The 17525-nt window shown below is 41.0% G+C and overlaps 1 protein-coding gene across 8 annotated transcripts in view; it reads left to right on the forward strand.

Moving 5' to 3' along the window:
* The window catches only part of LOC139761054 (echinoderm microtubule-associated protein-like 2), a 240706-nt gene that overhangs the window by 202141 nt on the left and 21040 nt on the right, over positions 1-17525 (forward strand). For all 8 annotated transcript variants that reach the window (XM_071684832.1, XM_071684834.1, XM_071684833.1 and 5 more), the window contains 2 exons: positions 5199-5330; positions 15451-15588. In XM_071684832.1, the coding sequence (XP_071540933.1) occupies positions 5199-5330; positions 15451-15588 (270 nt within the window). The remainder of the gene's footprint in view (positions 1-5198; positions 5331-15450; positions 15589-17525) is intronic.

Raw genomic sequence — 17525 nt, forward strand, 5'->3', positions numbered from 1 at the left:
CTCTCACCCCAACTCTCATTTGCCCTTTTTTTCACCTCTTGCACCTTTCTCTTGACCTCCTGTCTCTTTCTTTTATACTTCTCCCACTCAATTGCATTTTTTCCCTGCAAAAATCGTCCAAATGCCTCTCTCTTCTCTTTCACTAATACTCTTACTTCTTCATCCCACCACTCACTACCCTTTCTAAACAGCCCACCTCCCACTCTTCTCATGCCACAAGCATCTTTTGCGCAATCCATCACTGATTCCCTAAATACATCCCATTCCTCCCCCACTCCCCTTACTTCCATTGTTCTCACCTTTTTCCATTCTGTACACAGTCTCTCCTGATACTTCTTCACACAGGTCTCCTTCCCAAGCTCACTTACTCTCACCACCTTCTTCACCCCAACATTCACTCTTCTTTTCTGAAAACCCATACTAATCTTCACCTTAGCCTCCACAAGATAATGATCAGACATCCCTCCAGTTGCACCTCTCAGCACATTGACATCCAAAAGTCTCTCTTTCGCACGCCTGTCCATTAACACGTAATCCAATAACGCTCTCTGGCCATCTCTCCTACTTACATAAGTATACTTATGTATATCTCGCTTTTTAAACCAGGTATTCCCAATCATCAGTCCTTTTTCAGCACATAAATCTACAAGCTCTTCACCATTTCCATTTACAACACTGAACACCCCATGCATACCAATTATTCCCTCAACTGCCACATTACTCACCTTTGCATTCAAATCACCCATCACTATAACCCGGTCTCGTGCATTAAAACCGCTAACACACTCATTTAGCTGCTCCCAAAACACTTGCCTCTCATGATCTTTCTTCTCATGCCCAGGTGCATATGCACCAATAATCACCCACCTCTCTCCATCAACTTTCAATTTTACCCATATTAATCGAGAATTTACTTTCTTACATTCTATGACATACTCCCACAACTCCTGTTTCAGGAGTATTGCTACTCCTTCCCTTGCTCTTGTCCTCTCACTAACCCCTGACTTCACTCCCCAGACATTTCCAAACCACTCTTCCCCTTTACCCTTGAGCTTCGTTTCACTCAGAGCCAAAACATCCAGGTTCCTTTCCTCAAACATACTACCTATCTCTCCTTTTTTCACATCTTGGTTACATCCACACACATTTAGGCACCCCACTCTGAGCCTTCGAGGAGGATGAGCACTCCCCGCGTGACTCCTTCTTCTGTTTCCCATTTTAGAAAGTTAATACAAGGAGGGGAGGATTTCCGGCCCCCCGCTCCCGTCCCCTCTAGTCGCTTTCTACGACACGCGAGGAATATGTGGGAAGTATTCTTTCACCCCTATCCCCAGGGACAATATACATATATAAACACACACACACACACACACACATACACACACACGCACACACACACACACACATACATATATATACATATGAAAAATGTAAGAAACAATTTAGAAAACAAACTTTTAGCTTGAAATGAATGAAAAAATGAACGTCACATAATGGTTCAACCTCTGGTTATGGAAAAGGAAATGTACAATTTATTCACACAAACGTCAATAGCAGTTCTCATCAATTTCACCACTGAATCAATAAGCTTCAATGTCTAAGCTACATTTTTCTCCAACTTCACTATTTTCTTGTCAAAACACCATGCATGAAAGCTATCACTCCAGTAACACAACTGTAAACATTTACTTCCCCTTTAAAAGTTCTGGGGAAGTCTGTCTCGATACACTGCGGCGAGGCGACGCGACGCTGACCAAATCTATTGTGTCGGATAAATATAAGTGAATGTTGGGGTGAAGAGGGTGGTGAGAGTAAGTGAGCTTGGGAAGGAGACTTGTGTGAGGAAGTACCAGGAGAGACTGAGTACAGAATGGAAAAAGGTGAGAACAATGGAAGTAAGGGGAGTGGGGGAGGAATGGGATATATTTAGGAAATCAGTGATGGATTGCGCAAAAGATGCTTGTGGCATGAGAAGAGTGGGAGGTGGGTTGATTAGAAAGGGTAGTGAGTGGTGGGATGAAGAAGTAAGAGTATTAGTGAAAGAGAAGAGAGAGGCATTTGGATGATTTTTGCAGGGAAAAAATGCAATTGAGTGGGAGATGTTTAAAAGAAAGAGACAGGAGGTCAAGAGAAAGGTGCAAGAGGTGAAAAAAAGGGCAAATGAGAGTTGGGGTGAGAGAGTATCATTAAATTTTAGGGAGAATAAAAAGATGTTCTGAAAGGAGGTAAATAAAGTGCGTAAGACAAGGGAGCAAATGGGAACTTCAGTGAAGGGCGCAAATGAGGAGGTGATAACAAGTAGTGGTGATGTGAGAAGGAGATGGAGTGAGTATTTTGAAGGTATGTTGAATGTGTTTGATGATAGAGTGGCAGATATAGGGTGTTTTGGTCGAGGTGGTGTGCAAAGTGAGAGGGTTAGGGAAAATGATTTGGTAAACAGAGAAGAGGTAGTAAAAGCTTTGCGGAAGATGAAAGCCGGCAAAGCAGCAGGTTTGGATGGTATTGCAGTGGAATTTATTAAAAAAGGGGGTGACTGTATTGTTGACTGGTTGGTAAGGTTATTTAATGTATGTATGACTCATGGTGAGGTGCCTGAGGATTGGCGGAATGCGTGCATAGTGCCATTGTACAAAGGCAAAGGGGATAAGAGTGAGTGCTCAAATTACAGAGGTATAAGTTTGTTGAATATTCCTGGTAAATTATATGGGAGGGTATTGATTGAGAGGGTGAAGGCATGTACAGAGCATCAGATTGGGGAAGAGCAGTGTGGTTTCAGAAGTGGTAGAGGATGTGTGGATCAGGTGTTTGCTTTGAAGAATGTATGTGAGAAATACTTGGAAAAGCAAATGGATTTGTATGTAGCATTTATGGATCTGGAGAAGGCATATGAGAGAGTTGATAGAGATGCTCTGTGGAAGGTATTAAGAATATATGGTGTGGGAGGCAAGTTGTTAGAAGCAGTGAAAAGTTTTTATCGAGGATGTAAGGCATGTGTACGTGTAGGAAGAGAGGAAAGTGATTGGTTCTCAGTGAATGTAGGTTTGCGGCAGGGGTGTGTGATGTCTCCATGGTTGTTTAATTTGTTTATGGATGGGGTTGTTAGGGAGGTGAATGCAAGAGTTTTGGAAAGAGGGGCAAGTATGAAGTCTGTTGTGGATGAGAGAGCTTGGGAAGTGAGTCAGTTGTTGTTCGCTGATGATACAGCGCTGGTGGCTGATTCATGTGAGAAACTGCAGAAGCTGGTGACTGAGTTTGGTAAAGTGTGTGAAAGAAGAAAGTTAAGAGTAAATGTGAATAAGAGCAAGGTTATTAGGTACAGTAGGGTTGAGGGTCAAGTCGATTGGGAGGTGAGTTTGAATGGAGAAAAACTGGAGGAAGTGAAGTGTGTTAGATATCTGGGAGTGGATCTGGCAGTGGATGGAACCATGGAAGCGGAAGTGGATCATAGGGTGGGGGAGGGGGCGAAAATTCTGGGAGCCGTGAAGAATGTGTGGAAGTCGAGAACATTATCTCGGAAAGCAAAAATGGATATGTTTGAAGGAATAGTGGTTCCAACAATGTTGTATGGTTGCGAGGCGTGGGCTATGGATAGAGTTGTGCGCAGGAGGATGGATGTGCTGGAAATGAGATGTTTGAGGACAATGTGTGGTGTGAGGTGGTTTGATCGAGTAAGTAACGTAAGGGTAAGAGAGATGTGTGGAAATAAAAAGTGCGTGGTTGAGAGAGCAGAAGAGGGTGTTTTGAAATGGTTTGGTCACATGGAGAGAATGAGTGAGGAAAGATTGACCAAGAGGATATATGTGTCGGAGGTGGAGGGAACGAGGAGAAGAGGGAGACCAAATTGGAGGTGGAAAGATGGAGTGAAAAAGATTTTGTGTGATCGGGGCCTGAACATGCAGGAGGGTGAAAGGAGGGCAAGGAATGGAGTGAATTGGAGCGATGTGGTATACCGGGGTTGGCATGCTGTCAGTGGATTGAATCAGGGCATGTGAAGCATCTGGGGTAAACCATGGAAAGCTTTGTAGGTATGTATATTTGCGTGTGTGGACGTATGTATATACATGTGTACGGGGGTGGGTTGGGCCATTTCTTTCGTCTGTTTCCTTGCGCTACCTCGCAAACGCGGGAGACAGCGACAAAGCAAAAAAAAAAAAAAAAAATAAAATAAAACTCACTCGGATAAGGAGATTCTGAAATGTAGGCCAGTTTAGAAATTTGATGAAGGGGCTGGTAGTTGTTCTCTGGGAATTTTTTGGGTAACCAACTATGATATTTAAATATCTTATTTCAAAGTTTTTATATTAGTGCACTGTGATCATTGAAAAAATGTATGCTTCATTTTCTTAATATTTTCTTTTTATAACATTCTTCAATTTAATGTGAATTTTTCATAGCACTGCTGTTCTTATTAACTCATTTTTATGTTAAATGTGCTAACACTATAGGTAGTAGTTGAAGGCAGACACCCACTGGGGAAATATATTACTGGTATTACCTGCCTGGGTATTGAAAGGGTTTGTAATGGCTATGTAGTGAGCAAGCACTTCAGTGGTTGTCAATTTGCCCTCCTTTGACCGAGGTGGCTGTCTTTTCTTTCTGCATCACCCACACATGGACTACAGGTGTTCTGTCCACAAACATACAATCTCTCCTTATCACAAATATCACCAGACAACATTTAATTCTCAAAACTCATTTTTTGCAACTTTAGATTTTTCTGTGGTGAATGCTTTGCACTACCTCTGCCTTTTGGCTAAATGGTAGGAACAGTAGATAGAAGTAGAAGGTAGGAACATTGGACAGGAGCTTTAGATAGAAACATTAAGTAAAAGCAGTAGGTATGAGCATTAGCTAAGAACATTAGGTAGAAGTAGTAGTTTGCAACATTAGGCAGGAATATTAGGTAGACACATTAGGTAGTAGTTGGTAAGAACATTAAGTAGGAGCCTCTGAAAACATTGCACTGGAGTTGCTGTCTGTTAGTGGCTTGTTAAGGATGAGGCACTAAAAGCTACGAAGTGGCACTGGAGCTCAATATTTATGGAGATACTTTTGTCATGGCCACCCCTTTGAGGGGATTCCTAAAGGAAACAGGTGTCAGGAGATATAGATAGATAGAAAAGCTATTCTTAAAAGTAATATAATTCTTGAATGCATTTTGTCTTTCCTTTTTGTCTAATGATATCTTTTAATTACAGGGTCACACTGAGGAGCTTTGGGCCTTAGCACCACACCCAAGCCACCACCAGTTCTTGACAGCTGGTTACGATCGCTGTTGCTATTTATGGGACACCATGGCTCACACCATTGTTTGGAGCAAGGATATTGGTGTAAATTTTTTTGTCGCAGTATAATAAGAAAGCCACAGATGTATATTGGTATACGTCTTCGGTGTTAATTATTACATTAGATTAGTAATCCATTAACTTTGGCTACTCTAGAAATTTATTTTGCCATCAGAGCAGCAGTTTTCAAAAAATTTGAAAAGAATTCTATGAATTTTTTTGTCTCGCTGCTTGATATTAAACTTGAATAAGAGCAAGGGTATTAAGTTTAGGAGTGCAGAAGAACAATTTAGTTGAGGTTTGAGTTTGAATGGAGAAAATGTGGGGAAAGTGGACTATTTTACCTACCTGGTAGTGTGCATGGTAGTGAGTGGAACTGTGGAATTGGAAGTGAATCATAGGGTGGGTGTGAGGATGAAGTTCTGGGAGCATTGAGGAGTGTGTGGAAAAAGAGGTGATTATCTGATCTTGGAAGTGCAAAAATATGTAGTTGGAAGGTATGAATACTTAATACTCATTTGTACTGTACGGGAAAGTGGTATTACAGTTGAATATTCTCTGCTGTCATACAGCCTCTTAAATTTATGTATGCAGTCTGCATTGACCATGTCTTCATTTTAATCATTCTGTTCCATTCATCCACTTCTCTTATCCTTTAAAATTATTTCTTTACATCCTTTTCAACCTGTGGATGCATGACATTTCTGCTCTACATTAGTGCATGACAGGATCAATTTGACCCCATCCAATATTTTTCAATATGATATCTGAAGGAATAATGTAAACTAAGTGTATTGAATGCATCTATATTATACATGATACTGGATAATTGATGCAAAAACTAGAATCATTTTGAAGCAAACTAATACAAATTTAACAAAAAACAGCAACTTATAAACAGAAAAGTGTCTCCTTTAAATCAACATGAAACACCATTGTGAGGGCTCCTTCACCACAAGAGTGACATGTTACAAAATAATGTTCAGGGCATACAAATTCACAAGACAGCTTGCATTTTGCACTAGTTTTTCTATCTTTATTCCTTGAGCACACTGAACATCTTGAACATTTCTTTGAAGAAGCAGATGCAGTAACTCGGTCCTGTCCTTAACTGCATGAAGCAGCACCAGCATTCCTGGCTTCCCAGTACTTGTAACTCAAAGTCAATCCCAGTTCAGAAAGAAAGTCTTCACCTATGGCTCTTGCCCCTAATATGATATGGAAACATATGTGTAGAGAGCAAATGCATTGTAGCATGCCAGATCAACCAAGTTACACCAAATGGGAACATACCATATCTTACTCATGTATTTGAAACTACATAATAACTCTCATCTACACAGTCAATGCCTCCACTAGTTGAATTATATTACAGTATCACTTTTGGTTCTTTTAGTTACAATCAATATCTTATCTTTGTGCTGGCTTGACAATATAAACACATTCTGAATTTTCTTGGCCTTGTATTGCACTGCCTTTTTTTGTCTGTTTTCCTGGCACTGCCTTGCTGAAGCAGGGAGTAGCGATTCTATTTCCTGTGTGGCAGGGTAGCGTCAGGAATGGATGAAGGCAAGTATGAATATGTACATGTGTGTATATGTCTGTGTATATATGTTGAGATGTATATGTATGTATATGTGCATGTATGGGTGGTTGTGTATATATATATTGTATTATACTTAATCGCCGTCTCCCACGTCAGCGAAGTAGCACAAGGGAACAGACGAGGAATGGCCCTACCTACCCGCATACACATGTATATAAATGACCATGCACATACATATACATACACAGACATATACATATATACATATGAACATATTCTTACTTGCTGCCTTGATCCATTCCCGTCGCCACCCCACCACACATGAAATAGCGTCCCCCCTCCAGTGAGGTAGTGCCAGGAAAAGACAAAAAAGGCCACAATTGTTCATACTCAGTCCCTAGCTATGTGTAATGCACTGAAACCACTACTCCCTTTCCACATCCAAGCCCCATAGACCTTTCCATGGTTTGCCCCAGACGCTTCACATACCCTGGTTCAATCCATTGACAGCATGTCAGCCCCATTTTATGACATTGTTCCAAATCACTCTATTCCTTGCATGCCTTTTGACCTCCTGTATGTTCAGGCCCTGATCACTCAAAATCTTTTTACTCCATTCTTCCACCTCCAATTTGGTCTCCTGCATCTCCTTGTTCCCTCCACCTCTGACACATATATCACCTTTTCAATCTTTCCTTACTCATTCTCTCCATTTGTCCTAACCATTTCAACACACCCTCTTCTTCTCTCTCAACCACACCCTTTTAATGTGATTGGGAATACCTGGTTTAAAAAGAGAGATATACGTAAGTATACGTATGTAAGTAGGAGAGATGGCCAGAGAGCATTATTGGATTACGTGCTGATAGGCGTGCGAAAGAGAAACTTTTGTATGTTAATGTGCTGAGAGGTGCAACTGGAGGGATGTCTGATCTTTATCTTTTGGAAGTGAGGTAAGGTGAAGATTTGTAGCGGTCTTCAGAAAAGAAGAATGTTGGGGTGAAGAGAGTGGTGAGAATAAGTGAGCTTGGGAAGGAGACTTGTGTGAGGAAGTACCAGGAGAGACTGAGCTCAGAATGGAAAAAGGTGAGAACAAAGGACATAAGGGGAATGGGGGAGGAATGGGATGTATTTAGGGAAGCAGTGATGGCTTGCACAAAAGATGCTTGTGGCTTGAGAAGCATGGGAGGTGAGCAGATTAGAAAGGGTAGTGAGTGGTGGGATGAAGAAGTAAGATTATTAGTGAAAGAGAAGAGAGGGGCATTTGGACGATTTTTGCAGGGAAATAATGCAAATGAGTGGGAGATGTATAAAAAAAGAGGCAGAAGGTCAAGAGAAAGGTGCAAGAGGCAAAAAAGAGGGCAAAAGAGTTGGGGTGAGAGAATATCATTGAATTTTAGGGAGAATAAAAAGATGTTTTGGTAGGAGGTAAAAAAAGTGTGTAAGACAAGGAAAGAAATGGAAACATCATGAAGGGGGCAAATGGGGATGTGATAACAAGTAGTGGTGATGTGAGAAGGAGATGGAGTGAGTATTTTAAAGGTTTGTTGAATGTGTTTGATGATAGAGTGGCAGATATAGGGTGTTTTGGTCAAGGTGGTGTGCAAAGTGAGAGGGTTAGGGAGAATGATTTGGTAAACAGCGAAGAGGTAGTAAAAGCTTTGCGGAAGATGAAAGCTGGCAAGGCAGCGGGTTTGGATGGTATTGCAGTGGAAATTATTGAAAAAGGGGGTGACTGTATTGTTGACTGGTTGGTAAGGTTATTTAATGTATGTATGACTCACGGTGAGGTGTCTGAGGACTGGCAGAATGCTTGCATAATGCCATTGTACAAAGGCAAAGGGGATAAAGGTGAGTGCTCAAATTACAGAGGTATAAGTTTGTTGAGTATTCCTGGGAAATTGTATGGGAGAGTATTGATTGAGAGGGTGAAGGCATTTACAGAGCATCAGATTAGGGAAGAGCAGTGTGGTCTCAGAAGTGGTAGAGGATGTGTGGATTAGGTGTTTGCTTTGAAGAATGTATGTGAGAAATACTTAGAAAAGCAAATGGATTTGTATGTAGCATTTATGGATCTGGAGAAGGCATATGATAGAGTTGATAGAGATGCTCAGTGTAAGGTATTAAGAATATATGGTGTTGGAGGTAAGTTGTAAGAAGCAATGAAAGGTTTTTATCGAGGATGTAAGGCATGTGTACGTGTAGGAAGAGAGGAAAGTGACTGGTTCTCAGTGAATATAGGTTTGCGGCAGGGGTGTGTGATGTCTCCATGGTTGTTTACTTTGTGTATGGATGGGGTGGTTAGGGAGGTGAATGCAAGAGTTTCGGAAAGAGGGGCAAGTATACAGTCAGTTGTGGATGAGAGAGCTTGGGAAGTGAGTCAGTTGTTGTTCGCTGATGATACAGTGCTGGTGGCTTGTGGCTGTCTCCCGCGTTTGCGAGGTAGCGCAAGGAAACAGACGAAAGAAATGGCCCAACCCACCCCCACACACATGCACACACACACACACACGTCCACACACGCAAACATACACACCCACACATCCCAACGTACACACATATATACACACATATACACACATGCACACAATTCACACTGTCTGCCCCTACTCACCCCCATCGCCACCCCGCCACACACGGAATAACATCCCCCTCCCCCCTCATGTGCGCGAGGCAGTGCCAGGAAAAGACAACAAAGGCCCCATTCGCTCACACTCAGTCTCCAGCTGTCATGCAATAATGCCCGAAACCAAAGCTCCCTTTCCACATCCAGGCCCCACAGAACTTTCCATGGTTTAGCCCAGACGCTTCACATGCCCTGATTCAATCCATTGACAGCACGTCGACCCCGGTATACCACATCGATCCAATTCACTCTATTCCTTGCCTGCCTTTCACCCTCCTGCATGTTCAGGCCCCCATCACTCAAAATCTTTTTCACTTCATCTTTCCACCTCCAATTTGGTCTCCCACTTCTTGTTCCCTCCACTTCTGACACACATATCCTCTTTGTCAATCTTTCCTCACTCATTCTCTCCATCTAACCAAACCATTTCAATACACCCTCTTCTGCTCTCTTAACCACACTCTTTTTGTTACCACATATCTCTCTTACCCTTTCATTACTTACTTGATCAAATCACCTCACACCTTATATTGATCTCAAACATCTCATTTCCAACACGTCCACCCTCCTCCGCACAACCCTATCTATAACCCACGCCTCACAACCATATAACATTGTTGGAACCAGGGAGAATGATGTGGTAAACAGAGAAGAGGTAGTGAGAGCTTTGCGGAAGATGAAAGCCGGCAGGCGGGTTTAGATGGTATTGCTGTGGAATTTATTAAAAAAGGGGGTGGCTGTAGTGTTGACTGGTTGGTGAGGATATTCACTGTATGTATGGTTCATGGTGAGGTGCCTGAGGATTGGCAGAATGCATGCATAGTGCCATTGTACAAAGGCAAAGGGGATAGAGGTGAATGTTCAAATTACAGAGGTATAAGTTTATTGAGTATTCTTGGGAAATTATATGGGGGGGGGGGGTATTGATTGAGAGGGTGAAGGCATGTGCAGAGCATCAGATTAGGGAAGAGCGTTGTGGTTTCAGAAGTGATAGAGGATGTTTGGATCAGGTGTTTGCTTTGAAGAATGTATGTGAGAAATACTGAGCAAAACAGATGGATTTGTATGTAGCATTTATGGATCTGGAGAAGGCATATGATAAAGTTTATAGAGATGCTCTGTGGAAGGTATTAGGAATATATGGTGTGGGAGGCAAGTTGTTAGAAGCAGTGAAAAGTTTTTATCGAGAATGTAAGTGATTGGTAATCAGTGAATGTCGGTTTGCGGCAGGCGTGTGGGATGTTACCATGGTTTTTGATTTGTTCATGGTTGGGGTTGTTAGGGAGGTAGATGCCAGAGTTTTGTAGAGAGGGTCAAGTATGTAGTCTGTTGTGGATGAGAGAGCTTGGGAAGTAAGTCAGTTGTTGTTCGCTGATGATACAGTGCTGGTGGCTGATTCTTGTGAGAAACTGCAAAAGTTTGTGACTGAGTTTGGTAAAATGTGTGAAAGAAGAAAGCTGAGAGTAAATGTGAATAAGAGCAAGGTTATTAGGTACAGTAGGGTTGAGAGACAAGTCAATTGGGAGGTAAGTTTGAATGGAGGAAAACTGGAGGAAGTGAAGTGTTTTAGATATCTGGTAGTGGATTTGGCAGCGGATGGAACCATGGAAGCGGAAGTGAGTCAGAGGGTAGGGGAGGGGGCGAAGGTTCTGGGAGCGTTAAAGAATGTGTGGAAGGTGAGAATGTTATCTCGGAGAGCGAAAATGGGTATGTTTGAAGTAGTGGCTCCAACAATGTTATATGTTTGTGAGGCATGGGCTGTAGACAGGGTTGTGCAGAGGAGGGTGGATGTGTTGGAAATGAGTTGTTTAAGGACAATATATGGTGTGAGGTGGTTTGATCAAGCAAGTAATAAAAGGGTAAGAGAGATGTGTGGAAATAAAAAGAATGTGGTTGAGAGAGCAGAGTAGGGTGTATTGAAATGGTTTGGTCGCATAGAGAGAGTGAGTGAGGAAAGATTGACAAAGAGCATATATTTGTTAAGAGTTGGAGGGAACGAGGAGAAGTGGGAGACCAAATTGGAGGTGGAAGGATGAAGTGAAAAAGACTTTGAATGATTGGGGCCTGAACATACAGGAGGGTGAAAGGTGTGCAAGGAATATAGTGAATTGGAACGATGTGGTACACTGGGGTCAACGTGCTGTCAATGGATTAAACCAGGGCATGTGAAGTATCTGATTTATTCTTTCTTTTCTTTCATATTATTCACCATTTCCTGCATTAGTGAGGTAGCATTAAGAACAGAGGATTGAGCCTTTGAGGGAATATCCTGCCCTAGCCCCTTCTCTGTTCCCTCTTTTGGAAAATAAAAAAACGAGAGGGTGGGATTTTCAGCCCCTCGCTCCCTCCCCCTTTAGTCGCCTTCTACGACATGCAGGGAATATGTGGGAAATATTCTTTCTCCCTGTATCCCCAGGGATAAATGTACATTTTTTTATTTTATTTTATTTTGCTTTGTCGCTGTGTGAGTTGATGGGCCATTCTTCGACTGTTTCCTCATGTTACCTCGCTGACATGGGAAACAGCAGTCAAGTATAATAAATGAATAGTAATTTAGTAGGTTTTGATGGCATGTACTGAATGTACTTACAACGTCTATATGGATACAGTTGCTCATCATTGGTAACACACTCACCATGTTGCTAGCGTTATTGGGAATTTTCTACAAATCCATACAGCAGCAAGCAAATGGCAGTGAGTTTATCCCAAGTCAGTCTACTGTTTCCAGTAGCTGGGTTATCAAAATTTAGTGCTCTGCAAATCCCTTCAAATATGTTGACTGCCATGGTTTTGGATAGTATAGGAGGACCAGATGAGAGATTCCACAACTGCCTCACTGCTTGATTTTTGCTTTTGTAGACTCCTCTTAGAATACACAAGCTTGCATAAGCATGGAGTTCATCAAGCATCAGTAGTTTCCGGTTGTTGTTCATCCATTTTCCTACCTGTTTGTTTCATTCACGATAGTAGTCATCATACTGTTGTCAAAGATAAGGTGAAAAGTGGAAGGTGGGTCAAAACATTCAATGAAGCCGTACTACCTTGTGCAGATGGAGCTATCAAACACCACTTATCTCCTGATGGTACATACATAAACTCATCATCTCTTCTGGTAGCATGTGAGATCATAGCAGTAACATCTGTTTAACAATCGTTGCTAGTAATACCAACATCTGTATCAAAATTTTCAGCTGAGGTGTTGCCAGGAGGAGGTAGAAATTCGTCATCACTTGTATCATCCAGTTTTTTGTCTGTTGCTAGTTGTTGATAGATCCCTAATTTGTTTGTTGTTCAAATTTTTCTGATGAGACATGTTAAGGTACAGCAACGTGACATGAAATTGCCAGAAGTTACTATGATACTGACACGACCCTTGCAGTGAGATCCAAGCACTGGCTTATTGAACGTGTTTAATACACATATTGTTATGGATATTCGATACATATGTAATGTTTTGGAATAAAACAGATTTGTGTGTTGCATACAAAAATGTTTTGTTTATTAGAGCATTTTTAATGAAATACTATAGTCTTGCATTATTACAACAGTTATATATTTTGTACTACTCATATTTACAAGATAACACTCATATATTTCAGATGAAAAACTTGGGGTCATTTAGACCTCTGTCATGCATTGATGATGACTTGGTCCATAACGCACCAAATCAAAATTGTTGAGAGTTGCAAAGGCATTCACCGAAAAAGAACGATGTTATGAAAAGTCAGTCTGTTCAAGCAACCAGGTGGAAAAATATTGAACATTTTGGCTTCTCACTTTTTTGTTCTTATTTTAGCAGTGGCCTTATGTAGGATATGGATAGCTTGCTGAAAATATCCTTATCCATATACTTGAAAGCTTTTCTGATATTTTCCAACGGATAGTTTGTCTACCTAATTGTTCTCCTAAAAGTGTTTGGGACGATGTTGACTCCAAAGTCATTCTCGTACACAAACTCCTAAAGCTTACAACCTGCTAATAATAATCATATTGTGGCCATCTTTCAGTTTGTCTCATCCTCATTGATTTCCATATGCTTGAGTTGAATTTCATCAACCACATTTCAGACCAGCTTTGGAGTCTGTTAATGACTCCTTGTAAGCTGACACAATCCTCCTCACTCCCCTCCCCCCCAATGATCTTTGCATCACCTGGACAAATACAGAGGAAGGATTCCATACCTTCAGGCAAATCATTAACATAGATGTAGAAGATTAATGGTCTTGGAACCAGACTGTGGCACTCCACTAATCAACCCATCTGGAAAAAGCTCCTCCAGCATGATTCCATTGTTCCTTCCCACTGAGATAATCTTCTATCCTTGGAAGGGGTTTCCCCTTGTTCTTGCCTTGTGATTCAGCTTCTTAATGAGCCTGTCATGGGGTATAGTGTCAAATGCTTTTTGGCAATCCACCCAGCCTTCCCTTTTGCCTAGGACTGAGCTCACTCTTTGGTAGAACATTTAATTGTCAATACCTTGCCATCTCTCACTTTGGACATTTCTCCTCCTCATAAAGTCATCCAATTGCTTTCTAATCATTTTTTCCTGAACGTTAATGAGCACACTCATTAGTAAGACTAGTCTGTAGTCTGACACCTGTTTCCATTGATATTAACTGATGTGAAGCATGGGTTTGATAGATGAGGATGTGTGAAGAGGGTACATATGTTGGAAATTAAAATTTTAAAGACAATATGTGTTTCTGAGATTGTTTGAGTGGGTGGGTAATCAGAGGGTAAGAGAAAGTTGTGGTAATGAGAAGAGTGTGATTGACAGAGCTGAAGAAAGTGTGCTGAAATGGTTTGTATATGTGGAAAGAATGTGTGGGGAGAGGTTGACACAGAGGATATATGTGTCAGAGGTACAGAGGACAAAGAGAAGGGGAATATGTAATTAGATGGGGCACTGGTTTCAGGGTGTTACATATGACAACCAAAGAGTAGATGCAGGTGAACGAGGCCAATTCTTTGTCTCTTCTTAGCATTACCGTGCTGATGTAGGAGATGGCGGACATGCATGAAAAGAAAATTATATCAATACATACTTTAGATACCCTCAACAGATGTAGATGAGGAAAGGAATCCCTCAGTTTCCTTTACACACAGTTCATTTGCTTCACTTAAAAGTATACCTCACCTGCCTGTTAGTCTTCCACCATCTCAAAGGCAAACACAAGAAAGCTGTAACCCACAGAAAATGACAACCATGAACATTCCACACCTTTACGATGAAAGAATGATCCTTCCAATACAGTCCCACCTCAACTTGTTCATCAAACAGCATTAGATGCCTCTAACCCAAACCACCCTATAACTAACCACCAAACCTAAGCAGAAATAGAAAGCTGAACCCCGCTTCAGTAAACCATTTCACAGATTTCTCCACCTCAACAAATATAACGCTGATAGAAAATACATATGCTCTAAATCATCCCAACAAGCACCAAACAACCAAGCTCTGAACTTAGTCTTAAACTCCAACCCACCAGACATACACCCATCAGAAACCATACTCCTAAGACAAACTCGAGTCACACTGTCACTCTGAACATCAGTCATCACTGCAAACACCGTTTTAATGTATCCCAGGCCCTTCATGCCCATATTGCAGTTGCCATGCAAAAGACACTGAGCACTTACTACTCAGTTGCCTTGCACTCCCTACGCACACAGTTGCCTTGCACTCCCTACATACACACAACTTCACAACTCTTCATGATCTGTGGGCCTGATGTGGACATGGCCCTGCAGCTCTCTGTGTGATGAAGGAGCCTCATAAAGTTAGAAGGAATTCCTGGGGCAGAAAGTGAGTAAATGTAACAATGATAAGGGTTTTCATCTAACATTTAAAATAGGATGAAGTGGGATTTGAAAAAGAGGAGCACTCAGAATGAGAATGCTGACGAAGATGTGCTGAAATAGTTAAAGACATGTAGAGGATGAGCATAGGAAAACTGATAGTGATGGCCTTCTTTGTTTTTGTTGCATTACAGGAACATGCTCAATCAGCTGTCTTCTCCAGTAATGGAGAGATTGTAATTGTTGGCACCACAAGTGGGCGTTGGTTTGTCATGGATGCAGAGACCCGAGAAATGTATTCCCAGCATCAGGATGGAAATGAACCTATCCAGGTGAGACAGTTTTTTCTAAGTTTTTGATACTTTTGTTAATTGGAGTTGCCTGAATGTTATCATTAGACTCAATAATTGATAATGTACATGGAAACTTTTAATTGTTACCAAGAACTTTTGATTTGGAAGTGGGGTATTTGTGAGGGTGGTTTGAAATAAATGCGAGTGCATTTAGGTTTTGTCCTGTCATTATCATTTGAATGCTTTTTGACAGGGGCGTTATATGAGATGAGATCATAGGAAGGGTGAAAATGGGGCACTGCAGAACCATTGTGAAAAGAAAATGGAAATTGCCATAGTTGTTTCATGCAATAATGCTTGTATTGCTAGAGGAATTAGATAGCATGGTTGATTGTGTAGATGTGTATTTGAGGAGGATCACATTTTGAATTTAGTTATTTTAAATGGATGAATTGTCCCACTAGCTCAAGGTTGAAGTTTAGCATTTGTAAGAACAACAGGTAGGTGAAATCTGTGGTGGCTTTACATTGTCATGCTGTACACAAGTATATGTTGGAGTATGAAAATGTTACAAGTACACCCTCAGGCAGTATCCAAAACACCTGGAACACTTTGGCAGAGAATGTGTGTTGTCATCCCCTACCACTGGCACTATTTATATAAGTCATCAGTTTAGAGTCTGAAGATAAATAGATATTTGAATCCTGAGATTTAACCAGATGTCCTAAGTGTTTCTTGATTTAAACAGCTCAGTAGGATTTACCAAAAGGTTGGGTTAGAAAAATAATCACATTTCTCAACCCCTTAACTCTTAAACACACGTTTCCATCAGCTGGGTAATTCATACTGATGAATATTACGCATCACGGTTCGTGCTTCTCTCTCTCAAGGTCACCTGCCAAGCTTAGGTGGTTGCTGAGGTTGCAGAGTGAGAATTTCTTTCCGCGGTTGGTCATCCTCCAGCCACACCGATAGTACCATTATTCTCATAAGCTCTCTAGGAAGGAAATGAGCAGCTTTTAGCTAGATCTAGACACCAGTCTGATAATCCTGTGTTACTTGAGGAGGATGATCAGTTGTCAGATTGCATAGAGATTTTGTGAACACTGACTCATCTAGCACTGAAAGTTAATCAAAATAAGGGTGAAAAAAGTGTTTGAAGTACAAGTGGAAGCAATTTTTCCTGACTTTGAGAACAGTGCATCTGATTGATGCAGCTGGTAATTTTAGAATTTTATGTAATTTTGTTATGAAAACACTCCGAGTGATTCATTGACAAGAGCTTTTTTGATATTAGGGAAAGTGTAGTGATTAGCAGTAACCAGTTTTTCATTGTAGGTAAAGTAAACTATAGAAGATTGCATTGTTGCAGTTCACTTGGCACTTTAGTCTTTCTCCCATTTTTTTTGTAAGCGTTGTACTGATATATATACTGAACCTCTGCATTGTCAGATTGATAGAAGTGGACTAATTCTAATTTTGAAGTGAGACATTTTTCATTGTTTTATGAACTGTGAAATTTTAAGGTTAAACAGATTTTTTTTTAAACTAATTTAGCAATTGTGAAATTCACTGGGAGAAAAGGAAGCCAAGCTTAAGAATTAAGGGGAGCTATACAGCATATCAGAAGAAATGGGAGTAAAGCTGTCCCGTTTCTAGAGTGACGTAGCCAGACTGACTGGTAATGGCTTTTATTAGACAGTTGTTGAATTGTTTGTTTTTGTTGCATATTTCCAGTCAGCTGTAAAGTGTTTTACATACATATTTATGACTGCACTTCCTTTTTTAAGGTAAACCTGTTCTTGGGTAGTAAAGAATGGTTCAGAAAGGATGTCAAAAAGTAAAGGAGCTTTGAGATGTTCACTGGTGAAAATATGGACTGCACTCCAGCCAGCCAGTCAGCCGTTTTAGCAAGGATAAGAAAGGATGAACAAGGAAACTGAAAAGAATATTGTGGATAGGGCAAGAGAAAATAT

The sequence above is a fragment of the Panulirus ornatus genome, chromosome 39 (genome assembly GCF_036320965.1).
Source record: "Panulirus ornatus isolate Po-2019 chromosome 39, ASM3632096v1, whole genome shotgun sequence".
Classification (NCBI taxonomy): domain Eukaryota; kingdom Metazoa; phylum Arthropoda; class Malacostraca; order Decapoda; family Palinuridae; genus Panulirus; species Panulirus ornatus.